At 36.6% G+C, this 17,701-nt stretch overlaps 5 protein-coding genes across 8 annotated transcripts; 2 read left to right on the forward strand and 3 right to left on the reverse strand.

The window, feature by feature from the left end:
- Nucleotides 58–414, forward strand: LOC109125375 (putative defensin-like protein 128). Its single transcript, XM_019226954.1, has 2 exons — nucleotides 58–103; nucleotides 236–414. The coding sequence occupies exons 1-2, from the start codon at nucleotides 58–60 to the stop codon at nucleotides 412–414; spliced, it is 225 nt and encodes a 74-aa protein (XP_019082499.1).
- LOC104699788 (putative pentatricopeptide repeat-containing protein At5g52630) lies at nucleotides 1,677–4,161 on the forward strand. Its single transcript, XM_010415147.2, has one exon. It carries the CDS (start codon nucleotides 1,735–1,737, stop codon nucleotides 4,141–4,143), a length of 2,409 nt encoding a protein of 802 aa, XP_010413449.1. The 5' UTR covers nucleotides 1,677–1,734; the 3' UTR covers nucleotides 4,144–4,161.
- LOC104699790 (shaggy-related protein kinase beta-like) lies at nucleotides 4,168–6,792 on the reverse strand. 2 transcript variants are annotated; one of them, XM_010415148.1, is made up of 13 exons: nucleotides 6,640–6,792; nucleotides 6,394–6,552; nucleotides 6,219–6,311; nucleotides 6,063–6,122; nucleotides 5,709–5,981; nucleotides 5,552–5,626; nucleotides 5,402–5,458; nucleotides 5,183–5,323; nucleotides 5,048–5,098; nucleotides 4,874–4,969; nucleotides 4,702–4,785; nucleotides 4,522–4,624; nucleotides 4,168–4,444 (listed from the first exon to the last, which is right to left on the reverse strand). In XM_010415148.1, the coding sequence occupies exons 1-13, from the start codon at nucleotides 6,712–6,714 to the stop codon at nucleotides 4,383–4,385; spliced, it is 1,329 nt and encodes a 442-aa protein (XP_010413450.1). In that variant the 5' UTR covers nucleotides 6,715–6,792; the 3' UTR covers nucleotides 4,168–4,382. The 2 variants fall into 2 exon arrangements, with proteins under 2 accessions (XP_010413450.1, XP_019082885.1); XM_019227340.1 differs by lacking the exon at nucleotides 6,063–6,122.
- On the reverse strand, nucleotides 7,918–12,636 carry LOC104699791 (homeobox-leucine zipper protein HDG1-like). 3 transcript variants are annotated; one of them, XM_010415151.2, is made up of 9 exons: nucleotides 12,251–12,636; nucleotides 11,932–12,164; nucleotides 11,730–11,847; nucleotides 10,981–11,655; nucleotides 10,777–10,878; nucleotides 10,489–10,689; nucleotides 9,812–9,989; nucleotides 9,141–9,508; nucleotides 7,918–8,557 (listed from the first exon to the last, which is right to left on the reverse strand). In XM_010415151.2, exons 1-9 carry the CDS (start codon nucleotides 12,464–12,466, stop codon nucleotides 8,159–8,161), a joined length of 2,490 nt encoding a protein of 829 aa, XP_010413453.1. In that variant the 5' UTR covers nucleotides 12,467–12,636; the 3' UTR covers nucleotides 7,918–8,158. The 3 variants fall into 3 exon arrangements, with proteins under 3 accessions (XP_010413453.1, XP_010413451.1, XP_010413452.1); XM_010415149.2 differs by having other exon boundaries at nucleotides 11,932–12,170; XM_010415150.2 differs by having other exon boundaries at nucleotides 11,932–12,167; nucleotides 12,251–12,635.
- Nucleotides 13,405–17,183, reverse strand: LOC104699792 (COP9 signalosome complex subunit 1). The gene is made up of 7 exons (XM_010415153.2): nucleotides 16,712–17,183; nucleotides 15,673–15,993; nucleotides 15,462–15,578; nucleotides 15,296–15,381; nucleotides 14,726–14,960; nucleotides 14,431–14,639; nucleotides 13,405–13,648 (listed from the first exon to the last, which is right to left on the reverse strand). The coding sequence occupies exons 1-6, from the start codon at nucleotides 17,102–17,104 to the stop codon at nucleotides 14,463–14,465; spliced, it is 1,329 nt and encodes a 442-aa protein (XP_010413455.1). The 5' UTR covers nucleotides 17,105–17,183; the 3' UTR covers nucleotides 13,405–13,648; nucleotides 14,431–14,462.

Genomic DNA, 17,701 nt, shown 5'->3' on the forward strand with positions numbered 1-17,701 from the left:
AGATGATATTTACATGTACAATACAAATTCTAATATATCCTGTTAAATCATTTTATGATGACTAAAATCACCATTGTTGCTATCTTCATTGTCTTCTTCCTAGGTTTGTTTAACATTTTAACATTCTCTAAGTATTATTATAAAATCAATAAGAGATTAATCAAATGATTTTCTCACGTTTTTACGCATTTTATATTGGGAGTTCATTTTTTTTTTTTTTAGAATAAATATGTAGGGATGGTGGCAAAAGAGACGCAAGGGCAACATATATGTCATCAGGTTCTACTAAATGACCATTGTGATGGACCAACATGCACAGATCTGTGTGACAAGAAGCTGCAAGGAACTGGCCAGTGGTACATGACTATTGACAAACGATTTATATGCCTATGTAATTATTATTGCATCCCTTGAGACCTTTTTGTTCTTCTTGTCTACCCATCAGACATACCTTTCATCAATCCGTAATAATAATAATAATAACAATAATAATAATAAATAGTAAAAATATCTCCTATATATTAAAAGAGAAGCATTCTTGAAGAAAAGCTGACGTGTCGTCTTCAGAAAGTTGTGTGCCTAATTTATTATTTGCTAATATTATAAAATTGTTATTTTTATTTAATTTATTTATATACACAATATTTTGTTCCTATAAATTCTAAAATTGGTAAATATTATTCAAATGTTAATAAATATTATCTCCTACATGTTTTCGAAATTATTTTCAAAACCTAAGTATTATAATATAATAAAAAATTATAACATGAGATATAAAAATATATTTTAATCATATTTTCAAAAATATAAATAAGATTATTTCTTATTATTTAAAATTTTTTGACCAAAAAAATTGAAATTAATTTTGAATAATATATATATTGGAAAATCTTTAAAAAGCAATTTGATGGCATCTTAAATTTATTTTAAACTATAAAATATTTAAACTTATGCAAATCCTAATTTTCAGTTTTCCATATAGAAAATTTCTGATATATAAGACTAACGTATATTAAAGATTCTTTAATTTCAAAATTAACATATTAAAAAATATAAAATCTTATATATTTTAATATTATTTCTTAAAGATCTCGAGGGACGGGTTTTTATAAAAAAAAAAATATTATACTCCTTATGGAGTATGGCTACCGGGACGAGTTTGATCCGCTTAAGAATTTAGGTCATACATTTCGAGAAGTTTTAATTTTTTTGATGGTTTTTATCCGTTTCATAATTTACAAGTTTTATACAATTATGATTAATCACTAATTCGGTAAACGTTAGATTCAGGTATGTTATTTTGTGAATCTTAATTTTATGCTAAAACTTTTATTATTTCAAAAATGAATGAAACTAAGCTAATATAAGTTTGAACTGTAAATGATATAACAAATAGTTATATCTATAAATGTAATTCTATGTGTACATAATATATTACAAACCTTATAGTAAATATAGTTTTTGAAATTAATCACGCACGTACGTACGGGTTCGTACCTAGTCCACCTTAAATGTGAAACTTTTACTTTGCCGTTAGTTAGCATTTAGCAGTTAGCACAAAACTACAAGTCCTACAAGTAATGGTTGTTTCATAAAACGCATCGTTTTGTCAAGAGAGAGTGAATATTACTTGTAAAACGCATCGTTTCAAGAGAGAGTGGTTGTTGCATTGCATCACGACGTTTCGTCGTCGTTAAAGAGTTGAACATTAATTTTGGTCCCGTCGTCGTCGTGATGCACAAATTGAATATCAGAAGCTTCCGTTTACATTTGAAACCGTTTAGTAATTACATTCACAGCAATGCTGATCGAACGAAACTTCAATCGAATCTGGTTTTGGGAGATTTGTCTAAGTCCGGTCGGGTCAACGAAGCCCGCCAAGTGTTCGATAAAATGCCTGAGAGGGATGAGTTTACCTGGAACACTATGATCGTTGCTTACTCCAAGTCAGGGAGACTTTCTGATGCAGACCAGATTTTTCGTAGCAACCCAGTCAAGAATACAATCTCATGGAATGCTCTGATTTCTGGGTATTGCAAGCATGGACATGAAGATGAAGCTTTCGGTTTGTTTTGGGAAATGCAGTTTGATGGGATAAAACCTAACGAGTACACTTTGGGGAGTGTTCTTAGGTTGTGTACTTGGCTTGCTTTGCTTCTGAGAGGTGAAGAGGTTCATGGGCATACAATTAAAACTGGGTTTGATTTGGATGTTAATGTGGTGAATGGTCTTCTCGCTATGTATGCACAGTGCAAACGCATCTCTGAAGCTGAATACCTCTTTGGGAGTATGTCAGGTGAGAAAAATAATGTTACATGGACTTCTATGCTCACTGGTTACTCTCAAAATGGATTTGCTTTCAGGGCAATCGAGTGTTTTAGGGATTTGACTAGAGAAGGAAACCAATCGAATCAGTTTACATTTCCTAGTGTTTTGACTGCTTGTGCCTCGGTTTCTGCTCGCAGGGTAGGAGTCCAGGTACATGGCTGCATAGTTAAGAGTGGTTTCAAGACCAATATCTATGTTCAGAGCGCGTTGATTGATATGTATGCTAAATGCAGAGACTTGGAAACGGCAAGAGATTTGTTAGAAGGTATGGAAGCCGATGATGTGGTTTCTTGGAACTCGATGATTGTAGGGTGTGTTAGGCAAGGTCTTATAGAAGAAGGTCTGTCCTTTTTCGGAAGAATGCATGAGCGAGATATGAAAATAGATGATTTTACGATCCCATCCATCTTAAATTGTTTTGCTTTGTCTAGGACAGAAATAAAGATAGCTTCTTCTGCTCATTGTCTGATTGTTAAAACCGGGTATGGGACTTACAAACTTGTGAATAACGCTCTTGTGGATATGTATGCTAAAAGAGGAATTATGGATTCAGCGTTGAAAGTTTTTGAAGGGATGATTGAGAAGGATGTGATATCTTGGACGGCTCTAGTCACAGGAAATACACATAACAGGTCTTATGAAGAAGCATTGAAGTTGTTCTGTAACATGAGAGTTGAAGGCATTTCTCCTGATCAGATTGTTACAGCGAGTGTGTTAAGTGCCTCGGCAGAGTTAACGCTTCTGGAGTTTGGTCAACAGGTACATGGGAATTATATTAAATCTGGTTTTCCATCATCTTTGTCAGTAAACAACTCTCTTGTGACAATGTACACAAAGTGCGGAAGCTTAGATGATGCGAATGTTATATTCAACTCTATGGAAATCAGAGATTTGATAACATGGACTGCTCTAATTGTGGGTTACGCGAAAAACGGCAAAGCCAAGGACTCCCTAGAGTTATACTATCTAATGATAGGCAGTGGCATAACACCAGATTACATCACCTTTATCGGATTACTGTTTGCTTGTAGTCATGCGGGTCTCATAGAAGAAGCTCAAAGCTACTTTGATTCAATGAGAACAGTTTATGGAATCAGACCAGGACCTGAACACTATGCCTGTATGATTGATCTCTTTGGTAGATCTGGTGATTTCGTTAAAGTAGAGGAATTGCTGAGTCAAATGGAGGTTGAACCAGATGCAACTGTATGGAAAGCGATTTTGGCTGCAAGTAGGAAGCATGGGAATATTGAGAACGGGGAAAGAGCGGCAAAAACTCTCATGGAATTGGAACCAAACAATGCTGTTCCTTATGTTTTGTTATCAAACATGTATGCTGCAGCGGGAAGACAAGACGAAGCTGCAAATGTTCGTAGATTAATGAAATCTCGTAATATAAGCAAAGAGCCTGGTTGCAGTTGGGTTGAAGAGAAAGGTAAAGTTCATAGCTTTATGTCTGAAGATAGAAGACATCCGAGAATGGTAGAGATATATGCCAAGGTTGATGAAATGATGCTTTTAATTAAAGAGGCTGGTTATATAGCGGATATGAGTTTTGCCCTCCATGACTTGGATAAGGAAGGCAAAGAGCTTGGTTTGGCTTACCATAGTGAGAAATTAGCTGTAGCGTTTGGTCTACTTGTTGTACCATATGGAGCTCCAATCCGGATCATCAAGAACCTTCGTGTCTGTGGGGATTGCCACAATGCAATGAAGTACATATCGAGAGTATATCTTCGGCATATCATCTTAAGAGATTCTAACTGCTTTCATCACTTTAGAGATGGAAACTGTTCTTGCGTAGACTATTGGTAAACATTTTGCATTAGAAGAAAAAACTCGGAAAATTCTGCATTTCTGTCTGCAACAATGGAAGCTACAAAGTTACAACCTTTAAATTATACACTTTCAAACTGCTAGGCCATGTGATTGCAGAGGTCAGTGAGAGGGTTCATAACCAGAACAATGCTATACGTGTGAACAAGAAATCTCTGGAAATCAAAATTACTTATATATCAACATCTGTGCAGAGAAGCAGCATTTAACCAAAATGGTCATTTCCTTGCATGCTCAGGTATTAAGCGATGACGTAGTTCAACAGATGCACCAGCAAGTTCTGCAAGAAGAGAAAGATAAGCATTTTCCGGGTGATAGGGAAAGTTATAAAGGAAAGCAGAGTGTTGTTGCCAAAACCTTGAGCTGTGAAATCAAACAATGGAGGAAGTGCTCTTCCATTAGGCAAGGATGCTCTCGGGTCTCTTAGATCATCGAAGAACGGATGTGCACAAGCTTCAAGCTGAAACCAGAGTTAAATTAGAAGAGTTGAAGAAGCCATTTTAGTGATCTCAGAATTCAACTGGGTTTCTCTCTTACCGCTGTGCATCTCAGGTTTGGTGAATACTGAAGCAATCTAGAAGCAAGATCCATTGCTTCTGGAGATACCTGTCTCCGGAAAATCTAGGGAAAAACCGTAAAATTTTTGAGTAAAAACTTTAGAATTATTTGTAAGCAAAACATAATCATTCTCTATATATATAGTATATACCTTGTGCCATGGCTGAGCTTTTATCTGAGGGAACTTGAAATCATTGTAACGAGGATTCATGTTCTTTATCTCTTCTCTTGTTGGTGTCCCCAAAATCTGGTTATAAAGAAGAAGAATCTGAGACCCTCCTAAGTAATACAGATGAAGAAAAGAAAAAAACCAATCTGTTGTTACCTTAATGATCTCCACCAATTGATCAACACTGGTCTCTCCAGGGAATAGAAGCTGTAGACATTAAAAGCAAGAGAGAGGTTCAAGGAAAATGTCTGAAATCAACAGTTTAAACTCCGAACCAAAGAATTTTCTTACATGTCCAAGAAAAAGTTCAGCCATGACACAACCTACAGACCACATATCGATCGCGCTTGTGTACTCTGTTGCTCCAAATATGAGTTCAGGAGCTCTGTAATACCTTGAGCATATGTAAGATATATTGGGTTCTCCTGGAATCTGTAACCAAGAAGACATCACTACTCACGTTTTCTATAACAGACAGTGAAATCTACTATTTACAGCTGTGAAACCTACCAGCATTTTAGCGCTCCCAAAATCGCAGATCTTAACCTCATGCGTTACATTATTGACCTGCCAAATGCATCGATATTTCCCAAAATTACAAAGTCAGAAAAGTACTGTTATGCGACCCTCACAAGAACTACTATAAAAAATGCTGCTTACCAATAGATTCTGCGGCTTAATGTCACGGTGACACACTCCAACTACTCCATGCAGATAATTCATAGCACGACAAATCTGGTTTCAACAACCAAACGTTTCTCTCAGAATCCCAAAAACTAGAGAGTAGATTTCACAAAGAGAGTTCGATCCCTTTTACCTGATAGGTATAGAGCTGAATATAAATCAAAGGCATATGATGATTCATCTTGGTGTAAGATCTCGAAGCACGGTATATAGTCTCGGGAACATACTCAAGAACAAGGTTAAGATAAAGCTCGTCTTTCTCAGTGGTAAAGAAGAAAGAATGCTTGAGCTCAACGACATTAGGATGTTCGAGCATTCTCATGATCTGAAGTTCTCTGTTTTTGTATCTCTTGTCCTGTAACACTTTCTTGATTGCTACTTTTTCTTCTGTCTCTAAGCACTTAGCCTATATACATCAAAAACACGTAATGAACATATCAATCAAATCACATTTTAAAATGTCTTGATGAGTGAGTCTTTTGTTTACCTGAAAGACAACACCAAAGGAGCCAGTCCCAATTACATGTTCAGCTCTGTAGGAGATTGTCTAGATAAAGAAGAAACAAGAAAAAAATCAGAATTTATATATAGAAATGTGTCGTCCTATAGAGATCAGAAGAGAAGCAAAATGTGAAAAAGGCACCTTGTCTCTTTGATCATTCAAACCCTTCTTCTTGGTGGTGATAATTCGTCCAGATTCAGTCCCATTCCCCTTGATGATCACACCGTCCGTATCCTATGACCAAAGATCATTCAGAAACAAAGCAAATAGTGAAAAAAAAATTTAAAAAGAAAAGAAAACAAGTTTAAATGAAAACCTTGTCATCTCCAATTCCCATGTCCTTTTGATGGTCAGTGGTAGAAGAAGAAGAAGAAGAGAGAGAGTCTTTCTCGTAAGTCGTCGTAGTTACCGTAGACACTGTTTCTTCACGATTCTGGTTAGGCTTCGATCTCGGCGTCTCAGTTTCTCCTCCTACCTACGCACGTTTTACCACAAAAGAAAAGGCTTAAAACAAACCCAAATCAAGAAAAGGAATTACAAAGTAAAAAAAAAAAATGCTTACGTTATTGTTATTATTATCAGAAGAGATGTAATTGCGTCCAGAGGCAATACTCGTCAATCTACGTACCACATTCATCGTTTTCAAAGAAAAAAAATAAAGCAGAATGTATCCAAGAAAACAAAACGAATTAACAAAAAAATCAAGAAAAACCAAAAGATTTGAGCTTTTTTGTTTGTTTGTTTTGTGTTTTGAGGAGAAAGAGAGAAAGAGAGAGAATAATTTGCCACTTTTGTCCTCTCTCCTTCTTCCCTTCTCTGTAAGAAAACGAACCGAACAGAAGAAGAAGAAGATCAAAAGGTTTCTTCACGTTAAAAACTGACAAAACTCTGTATTATATATACAAAAAGCATATTTATAGAAACATCTATTAATATATCTGCGGCGGAGCGGATATAGCTTACACCAAAAGGTAAAAAGAAAAAAAAAAAAAACAGATCACCTATTGGTCAAATACACACACACGAAATCCAAAGACCAATCAATCATTCTCACATTTTTCCTTAATTTCTGTACACAAAAGAAGATCACAAAAGCAAAAGAATGACGAGTGTGACCGTTTGTTTTACTCAACGGTGGTGATCGGTTTCATCATACTTCATAACATACGATCATTGAATCCCGCGGATTCTTCGGGAGTTTTGACTCTTCATTTGGACTCTTTTCCTTTTCGGCCGTTTGTAATCTTTTTAATAATGATACTCAAGTCTCTCTATAAAGGTGTTAGATCCAATGGACTAAATTTTGAGCCCAAAACTATTAGTTTGTAATGCACTATTTAAATGGCTTATTTTGGTAAAGCCCATAATATAGTAGTAGTAGTAGTTCTAATGGCGGCCTTTTTGGGATATAAACAATCTCTAAACAATTTAATAGAAATTAGGTGCTGTTGGATACTCTCTCTACTCCTTTTTTTGTGTGTACCTGTATGTAAGTGTGCTTGCAACTAAATTCATGCAATCACGTGTTTCATTCTTCTTCGTTTGGTTCCTTTTTCTATCTTTTTTTTCAATGGGAAAGTACCATAGCTACTTTTTACTTCCATTAATTAAATAAAAATGGTCCAACCTTCCCTTTTTCTTATGGAAACATCTTAGGTCCAAACTTGCCTTCCTTTCACATTATGAACTACCACAAAAGTAAAATACGGATAGAGCATATCGTTTGTCTTCATGATTTATATAACCAAAAGTCAAATAAAATTATAAACGTTTTTGTTGGTCATACTTACTATTAAGTAATTAGTTAAATGGTAGAGGAGGAGCTACTACCTTAATTAAAAAAAAAAAAAACACTTAGGTTTTCGTTTCATATAATGCTTTCTCGACTTTATCGAGTCATTACAAGAAGATAAAACAAATCAACTATAACATTTTATCAAACCAAAATACAACATTTGTTTTTGTATGTTGATTAAATCTCATCGAGTCAATACCCGAACCATCACAAAAAAAAACCGGATACCTCACAAAATGAGGTTCGTTCTTGACTCAAATCTTCACCGTAATCCAAATCTCTCAAATCAGGTGCTATCACAATGAAGAGCAGCTTTAATCTTCTGAACCGTGCACGATATCAGATTATTAACCGTCTCTACTGATTCCACCGTCAACTTAGCCGTAGGCAAACTATTCACCAGTATCTGAAACGCCACTGTTAGTAACGACCCTCCTTCCTCCATGCACATCTCTCCGCTTCCGCTTCCGTTAGGTTCCTCTGTGGTGCAGCGTTGCGTACCAGTCTGAGCGTTCGGAAGGATGGCGAATCCCGAGGGGAGGAGTGCCACGTAAGCAGAATCACCACCGTTCATCACAGCTTGCATTGCGAGGATATCAACAGGTGCGTACACCACAACCGCTCCTGCTGCGTCTATGCTCGTCTCTTGTAGTATCACCATACTACTCTGGTTCGCATTTACAGCCTTCACATTAAATTTAAAAGGAAAATAAAAATTAGAAAGCCCGAAAAGGAAACAATAAATTAAAAAGCTGAGTGGCTTTTTCAAAAGTGTCACCGTCACAAGCCAGAGAAATCTTAAGGGTAAAAAACTGGAGAAAAGACACCAATAATTCAGTTAAACAAAAAAATAAAAGGAAAAGTAAAGATTTTTTTTTTTTCAAAACGTCAGAGCCAAAAAGGAAAGAAAAAGGTCAAAAATGTCTTATTAATATTGACTTTTCTGTTTTCCCCTGCAATACTTCCAAATTCTAGATTTGTCACTTTCCAATCACACGCGACAAGATTCATATGACAACACCATCCTGGGGTCACACTACACCACAAGTCCTTTCACACACTGTAGTTCTTAATATAAAAACATTTAATGTCCACATTAGCCCCCGGTTCCATTGATTCAAAACTCAAAACTTAACCGACTTAAACTACAATATTCACAGAAATACAAAATTCACCAAACCAAAGTTGTAACAAACTAAACCAGATTTTTTTTTTTTTAAAATTAGCTTAGTTTACGCATGCATATAATAGATAATTTTGATGCTTACGCTGGCACGGAGGAGGGAGACGGAGTTCGAATGGTCATGTCCTTTAGCTATATGGGCCATCTCTTTCATTGGTCCACCGTTGGATAAGATGTCCCATTCGGATCTCAGAACTTCATTTCCTAGGAAGTCAAACAACCGCCGTGGAGAAACCGGCATCCACACCGACGTCGCTGCGTTTAGTACGATCCCTGGCGGTTCTCCGGGAATGTTTACGCTCTTCCTAGTCATGATCCTAACGTCCTCGTCCACGTTACCTACGTTAAGTTTGCTCCATTTCTGTAACGACGAAGCACAGACTCCCCCGCAGAAATTATCAGTCATCCTCTTCGCTAGCTTTAGCATGCTTTTTCTCCCATTGCAATTTATGGCTGTGCCCATTAATAATATAAGTAACAAAAGATTAACATAATATTAATTAAACAAATGTGACTCAATTGATATCAAGATTACTGTTTGATAATTACATAATGAACAACTATCATGTTTTTCTTTTTTAAATCAGTCAATAGTCGTGTTAACTTATTATTATATAATCGTTTTTTTTCTAGTAGATAAGATAAGAGTCACGTCAACGACAAGAAAGATAAGAGAAGAGTCGAGTTGATTATATTTTTTTAACAAAAAGACTAATTTAGAATTAAGTAGAAACGCAGGCGTTTTAGAGAGCTTACGGGTTCGACTAGGGGAAGGGGAAACAGTGGAGGACATGAGAATGGTTAGGCATTCGCATTGACGTTGTAACGCAGCCATCCATCGATGTGCACCAAACGCTAGGCCGCAGCTGAGTAACGGTCGGTATAAACGGTGGATGCGGTTTCCATCATATTCCGTATGCTCTATCCATGTTACCTGCAAATTTGCATACACCCATTTTGCATTAGATTTCATTTAACACAATCGTTTTTTTAGGTATAATGTGAGCTTTAAACAAATAATTAATGGTAAGAAAAGGGAGAAACATTATGAACGTGTAATAATGTTAAAAAGTTGACTCAAATAAAAATGGTAAAGAAAAATGGATTTTAAGCGATGAGTTTATGCAAGATCCAAGGGCACAGTAGTCGGAGATTTTTAGATGCTTCTGATCAATAAAATAAAGTGTTTCTTTTTACCTGCATAATATAGAAGTTACTTAAAGTTATAAAACCAATGCTTAAAGAAACCTTTATTATAATTTCCCGGACAAAAACAAAGAGCTTGCCCGTGGTTTCCTAGAGAAGCGTGAACACTAGGGTCAATCCTAAAGGTGAATAGTGAAACTTCAAAATTGTCTACTAATTCAGTATTTTCAACTTTTACTCCTTAACTTTTAATAATAATCAGAATCACCCAGAAAGTATCATTTTACCTTAGAGTAGCCATTGGCCATGTCTTGCACGAGGCAACCGGACGGTAACCTTCTACAGCTCGAAGAAGATCCTTCTCTAATGGAATCAATTGAGACATCCACGACCGCCCAAACACCTTCTGCGTGCTGTTTACAGAACCGCAAGAACGAGACTTGTCTAACCGGCACTAGTGGAGACAGCAGTTGAAACTCTGCTTGCATCTAATTAACCAAAACCAATAACATTAAAGAAAGACCCATTTGGTCAATTAAGAGTTTTGTGTATGTAAATGCATAAATTATATATACCAAGTGAAGTGCTCCATTTCGTGTCCCTCCCATGCCATTAGAGATAATCTCTGTGGTTGAAGTTCTTGAGATCATACTTGGAAACATTTCCGCCCATCGTTCCTATAAAAAAAAACAACCATTGCAACAACAAATTAGTACTTTTTTTGAACTTTTGTTGGATTCAGCATTACTACAATTATTAAGTGTTTTAGTGTTACTAACCGAGTCCATCAAAGTTTCAACGAGGGCTAAGCTATTGATGATAACAGTTCCAGATTCTTTGGAAGCTTCTGAGACAAACCCATCTGGTTTTGGTCCAACACACCGACTAAAACTTGTGTCGTACTCTTCCTGGTTCAACACATCATAACCAGTATCCGAACTCCTAACCCAGAGCGGGTCACGTGTCTGAGCCATCTTGACAAGCTCATCCATAGCGCCAAGAGCCAAATCCAAATACCTCGATCTATGATCAAAATCACTAACACTAACCGATGGTTGATGATGGTTAACCGTAGCCAAACCAGAACCGGTTCCAGAAATCTCAAATCTAGGAGAGGAGAGAGTGAAACCCCCACCAGCACCACCACCACCGTTACATCCAGCGGAGCCAACACCAACGCCGAGAACAAGTGCGGAGTCCGGTATATAATGAGAACCGTTAGACCGGCCAAGGAATTTACCGGTTAAGGCACAGACACGGTCAAGCTCATCTTTAAGACGGGAGTTTTCGATGCGAAGATGTTGCTCTTCCATGGAGATGTCGGCGAGAACGGCAGGTCCGCCGCAGTTACCGCACATAGGGTTTCTCATAGCTTCGCGTACTGACATATTCTCAGCTCGAAGCTTATCGTTCTCTTGCCTCAACAAAGCGTTCTCATGCCGCTCAATCTGGGTCTGTAAACCACAAATCAAAAGTTCAAATTTATTCTATTAAAAAAAAAAAACTAAGAGAAAGAGAGATTTCGAACCTTCATCTGAGTCCGACGATTCTGGAACCAGAACTTGACTTGACGAGGATCTAAGTTAAGTCGACGGCTAAGATCAAGACGTTGCTTCTCGTCAGGATGTGCACACTCTTTAAAAACCCTAAAGAAAAAAATCGAAGGATTCAAAATCAAAACAAAACTCGTAGAAGAAGAAGTAAAAAAAGGGATTTTGTTTTAGTAATACGATTCGAGGTCTTGAATTTGTTTAGGAGTGTGACGATGGTAACGTTTCTTCTTTTTGAAAGGAGGTCTATCATCGGAGGTATCTAAATCGTCACCGGAGACAGCTTCAGCGTTATCACTTTCAGATCTGCTTTCTGTTGTTACATCTTCTCCTCCTCCTCTACTAGTCTTCTTCTTGCGAGTTACATTCGACTCCAATAGTACCTCTCCGTTTCTACTCATCTCTCCATTTGTCTGCTGCTGCCAAAAATTTAGAGATTATAAACTAGTAGTAGCTCTTAAAGAGAAGGAAGAAGAAATCGAAGATTTAGAGAGCTTACGAGTCCGAGGGAGAGGCCATGAGAAGAGAAAGGGCGAGAGTTAGGTGTACGGCTGTGGAGAGAAGGAGTAATGGCGGCGGTGGTTCCGAGCATGGTGTCAACGGCGGAGAAAGAGAAGTGGTGGTTATTATTGTACGGAACATCGGAGAGAAGCTTCGAGGCTCCGGCACCGTCGACGCCGGAGGAAGTATTGTCGAGAAAACCGTTGAAATTCATGAAAATTTTTGATGATAGAATGAGGAAAAGTTGAAAACGAATTAGAAAAAATCAGCCATGGAAGGTGGAAAAAGCCCTAACTGTTAGAGAAAGCTTTTGTCGCTTCGGTGTGCATGTCCATGAACAGAAAGAAGATAGAGAGATAGAAGAGAGAGAGAGAGAGGATAATAAATGCAAAAGGAAAAGAAGACGACACAAACGACAAAGAAGAAAAAGAAAAAAATAAGAGAAAGGGGTAAAAAAGGGAAAAGAGGGGGAGATGTGGAGTCATGGAAAGCCTTTGAAAAGTTGGGTTTGACTCTTTTGACGTTACTTTTGCTATAAAAGTCCACTTCCTTCCAGTGGTGATTCAAGCGAGCCTGACTTTTATTTTACTTATAGTTTACTTACTGTTTTACCCCTCCCCCTTCTCTTCTTTGTTGTAGTACTATATTTTAATTTTGTGTTTATGGGATGTGCGAGTTCGATTGATTTCTTCGTTAGTTGAGCCTGTTTTATTTGTTAATTTATTTTCATATGCTTCTTATTTCTAACATGTTTCTTCACGATGGATTTTGTTGTTGCATCGTAAATCGTACTGTATATGATTTTTCTATCTTTTTTTATACCGAACAGGAGTAGTTTGTTAACCATATTATTATGGAGTTATTTAGTGCAAGTCTGTTTCTATCAATCACAGTTTAGTAAATAGTGTTAGTCTTTAAGAACTACTAATTCAACTTTATTTATTATACCAAACACACTTGCAAATGTTCATACAAAAAAAATGTATGTTATGGTGTATATCATATAGTCTGCTTCAATCCATATAAAAAAACGTCGATTTTTGAACATATCAATATTGTATATTGTAAATGACGAGATTCTATTTATGATTTACAACCACATATCAATAAACTTTGTATTTATATTACTTTTTAACCAAAACAACCTCAAAATAAATGGAGTACTGGGGTGAATTAATTTAGAGTTGGCCCATCTTCCAAATTTGGCGGAGTCTTAACTCTTATGGTTTGTGAGTTTTGAGTAAACATATGAGAAATTGCGATGCTACCTAAGACTCATTTAAAAGGCAATACCATTCAATAGTTGATTAGAGAAACACAATAGGTTCTTACATAATAAAGTAATCTGCCCAATTTCTCGTTTTGCTCCGATCTTGAAAAAACACCCTTCAAAATTCTGTGAGAGACAAAACATATAGAAAAGTATATATATAAGTAACCTCATACTACAAAGACAACGACTTCAAAGAATTTTATAGAGAAGAACAACTCATAATCATAATAATTAAATAAGTAAAACTAGTACAGATAATATGAATATTATCGCTTTCAGTGATAAAAAAAATAATATTGAAGAAATTAATAATAAGAAACGTAGCTATCGAGTGATTAATACCAAAAGTTCTTTGACACAAGAAAATCAGAAGTTCACACTTAACCTACACATGATGCCTGTTGCCGACATCAAATCTTAGTTTTTCAATTTTCGAGATTGTACTTATATAAAATAAGACCTTACCGTTTTGATTATTATTTATATGTAGATAAGAAAAAGAAGTCATGAACTACATAGAGTGACATCTGTGCACAACCTAACATATAATACGCAATGTTAAGTTGACAAAATGTAATGGATATTAGTTGGGAGATGAGATTTGCTCCCACCCACATGCATCACAAAGACGAGCATCTCATAAATTATATTGGCCCATGGAAACCAAGTGTGTGTACTTATGTCTGTACTCGTTGACCATTTCACTTTCAATGAGATTCATGCGTTTATAGAGATTCACACTCAGGATTCCATTCAAAGTCCAAAGATAATTTAAAGAATCTTAAACTAAAAGTTGACAAACCATAGAAAGAACTAGAGGCCAGGAAGATTAGACAAACCTAACCAATAACTAAACCAAATCAATTTTTCACAGGCATATTATGATCTTGGAATAGGCCATTTACCTCTCAGATTAGCCAAGCCGATGTCATCAGTTTCAGTGTTTTCTTGAAACTTTGGCATTATACTCATGTTTCAGGAGGTTGGCTCTTATCAGCATCCCCCTGACATCTCTATCGAATTCGTCTCCCATCTGAAGTACCTTTTGGAAAGTTGCATTCCTCTGATCCGCATGTCTTGCGTAGAGGATTTTGTTGTGTGAGTCAATCCGTGCCTGCGATGGAGAAAAGGTTTGCTCTATTGTAAGATTTTAAAATTACAGTGATACAATACAAAGTTCTTTCTGGAAACAGAACGGACCTGAATCTGGTTGTCTGTGATCAGGACTTCTAGTTCCTTCTCTAGACCAGAGACACTTGTCTTGAATGCATCAGCCATCCTGCTCAAATCAACAGACACAAATGGCAGTGTGTACTGGATCAGTGCCTTCTTCCTTATCTGATCATACAGTGTGTCAACGTGGTCATGAAGATGGATGTCCAGCAGCAAATTCGCTTTCAGACTTGCTAGATATTCCAGACAGGAAGCATATCGGCTGCAACAAGCAAACTTAAAGATTAGATTCAACGAGAATGCAGTCTAAAATGTTGGTTTCGGATGTCCTATAAAGAGGGAAACATGGTAAGCCTCCATAAACAATACAGATTAAAATCCAACGTCACAAACAGCTAATCAGTGAGCGGTTAGAATATATAATGCATTCAAAGGACTTCATAGTCATGGGGAACACAGTTGGTTATATCTGATCTTAGTAGGGACATAGTTGGTTATATCTGATCTTTAGGGACATAGTTGGTTAAATTTGATCTTAGTGGGTATTCACTCTAATAATCCCTGATTCAGGTGTCAGTCTTGTTAAAAACATGTTACCTTGAATAGAAATCGTTGATAAGTTCCCTCACTTCAGGCACTAGCTCCAAGAAATTCCGGAAATTGATATTGTCAATGACTTTTTGCTGCACATTAGACTACGTTATAGACCAAAACATTGGGAACAAACTGGCAGAGTAAAATAAAAGCTAAATAAGATACATGCCTTCAATTCTGATCGATCAAAACTTGCCAGGGCACAGAGTCCACCATAGGTGGCAACATCCTGAGGAGCAACGACCTCGTTATAGGAATTTCCCAGTTCTGGATTAACATCTAAGAACTGCACAAGACAATATTCAAGTTCAAAGGTTAAATTTCAGATACAATATTAATAGGATCCATAAACACAAGAGCAAATATGACAAACAACAGACCTTACGAGCAGCTAGCTTGTACTTCTTAAGCTCCAAATGAGCCAATCCAGATGCACATCGCAGTTTTGCAATTACAATAGGGTCAAGGGTTTCTGGATTCTGCTCTGCCTTGTTCACATAACTTGTAACATGAGTAAACTGACCCATCTCGATGCTGACAAGAATCGCATTCATACACATATGAATGATGTGCTTCGCCGTAGTGCAGTAGTCCCGTGTTCGGATATAGTTCTTGAAAGCATCTCCAAGCGAACCACACGCATAATAGAAATCTCCAAAGTCATTGTAACCCATTCTAATGCTCTCCTTGATTAGATTTGTCTGTATACACATATCAAGAAGATGAATCACCATTCAAGTAATTAAACAATCCAGCAAGCTATTAACCAGAAAAGAGCTATGTAGAATGAACAAGCTGAGCAACACACAAACAAAACCACATACTTCAATCTTTAAGCAATCAATTGATAAACAATACCATCGAAATCAGCATTACAGAGTTGTTATTATACAGATAAACCATGAGCTAATTCTTATGCTTTCCTTGACCAAATTTGTATGTATAGTATACTCATATGAAGAAGATGAATCAACAATTATGCAATTACTGAATCAAGCAAGTGATTGACGAGAAAAAGCTATGCACACGCCAAAGAACACATAAACAAAACCACCCACTTCATTCTTTAGGCAATTAATTGAGAACCTAAACAGAATCATCAAAATCAGCAGTAAAAGAGTCATCATTAATCATTATACAGATAACCACGAAAAGCTTTGTCTTTATACTCATACTAAGAAGATAAGTCAATACTTATGCAACTACAAAATCAAGTAAGCCAGTGAAACGAGCTATGTGCACAGTAATCAACAAAACAACACCACATACTTCATTCTCTAAGAAACTAATCGAGATTCGAGAAACAGTGTCATCGAAATCAAGCACTAGGCAGTCATCATTATACACGCAATAAGCAAGGAACGCAGATAAAAGGAATTAGGTCAAAAATCTCGTTTGGGAAAAGGAAAACCTAATTACCCGATACGAACTGAGCTCATTCTCCAGCTTTGTTTTCTTCTGTTCAGCACGACGCTCGACGGATTCACACCAAGCCGAATCCATCACATACTTGTCCCCAAGCTTGCCATTAATCTTACTGACGACTTCTCTGAACAACTGCGTATTCTCACCCTTTTTGATCTCATCGTAAGCCATCCTCAATGCTTCAAGCTGAATCGTGTGGTTTCCTCCGCAGTAGTTAGCGATGAAGAGAAGCCGAATGATCTTCGTGCGACCTTTGTAGAGCGTCGCGTAAGCCTCGATGTCAAGCGGTTCGCCACTTATGATAGTAGGTCTTCGATTAGACGTCTCTTCGCCTCCGTTAGTGCACATCTCCATCATCGGTCCACTCGCTTCGTCGTCTCGCTCCATTGATTCGTCGGGTTAGGGTTTTTTAGCTTTGGGATTTTTTTTTGTTCTCTGCCAAGATTTTGTATTGATCTTTGTTTTCGTCTTTGGACTTATACGGAGGGGGCGATTTGTATTAGTAGGCAATAAGCGTCGGTCCAATTTAAGCCCATCTTCTATTTATTATTCACTCAATTTGGGTTTTATTATTAAAATTCTAGTTTTTCTATTATAAAAAATATTTTTTTTTGTAATTAATATTGTTAATTTTTTTCCTCTAATGCTGTCTAATTTATGATTAAATTATAATATCTCATATTTTCCATTACATAGTTGCTTATAAAACAAGAGAACCACATATTGTAAATGAAAATAATTAAAATTAGAAAATAAGGATATACTATACTTTGTTGACAACAGAATGTATAAGTGTGGATGTTCTTCATACATTGACTACAAGAAAAGAATATGAACGTAATAATAATGAATTAAGATAACAATTAATAATAATGGAAAGAAAAAAAAAAGAGAGATACGAATATTGGATACTCAAAAATCAGAAAATCTAGGATATGAAAGCCAATCAGATCTATTATTACTCTTAAATATTGACACATCAAC

Source organism: Camelina sativa, chromosome 7 (assembly GCF_000633955.1).
Source record: "Camelina sativa cultivar DH55 chromosome 7, Cs, whole genome shotgun sequence".
In the NCBI taxonomy this organism is placed as follows: domain Eukaryota; kingdom Viridiplantae; phylum Streptophyta; class Magnoliopsida; order Brassicales; family Brassicaceae; genus Camelina; species Camelina sativa.

Coding starts and splice junctions, on each gene's coding strand:
- LOC109125375 (XM_019226954.1), top strand. CDS start 58: ATGACTAAAATCACCATTGTTGCTATCTTCATTGTCTTCTTCCTAG. Junction 104..235: donor CTTCATTGTCTTCTTCCTAG/GTTTGTTTAACA, acceptor ATAAATATGTAG/GGATGGTGGCAAAAGAGACG.
- LOC104699788 (XM_010415147.2), top strand. CDS start 1,735: ATGCACAAATTGAATATCAGAAGCTTCCGTTTACATTTGAAACCGTTT.
- LOC104699790 (XM_010415148.1), bottom strand. CDS start 6,714: ATGAATGTGGTACGTAGATTGACGAGTATTGCCTCTGGACGCAATTAC. Junction 6,553..6,639: donor CTGATAATAATAACAATAAC/GTAAGCATTTTT, acceptor AAACGTGCGTAG/GTAGGAGGAGAAACTGAGAC. Junction 5,324..5,401: donor TTGGGAGCGCTAAAATGCTG/GTAGGTTTCACA, acceptor TCTTGGTTACAG/ATTCCAGGAGAACCCAATAT.
- LOC104699791 (XM_010415149.2), bottom strand. CDS start 12,466: ATGAATTTCAACGGTTTTCTCGACAATACTTCCTCCGGCGTCGACGGT. Junction 12,171..12,250: donor ATGGCCTCTCCCTCGGACTC/GTAAGCTCTCTA, acceptor AATTTTTGGCAG/CAGCAGACAAATGGAGAGAT. Junction 10,879..10,980: donor TTGAAACTTTGATGGACTCG/GTTAGTAACACT, acceptor TTTTTTTTATAG/GAACGATGGGCGGAAATGTT.
- LOC104699792 (XM_010415153.2), bottom strand. CDS start 17,104: ATGGAGCGAGACGACGAAGCGAGTGGACCGATGATGGAGATGTGCACT. Junction 14,961..15,295: donor ATCAACGATTTCTATTCAAG/GTAACATGTTTT, acceptor TGCTTGTTGCAG/CCGATATGCTTCCTGTCTGG. Junction 14,640..14,725: donor TCACAGACAACCAGATTCAG/GTCCGTTCTGTT, acceptor TCTCCATCGCAG/GCACGGATTGACTCACACAA.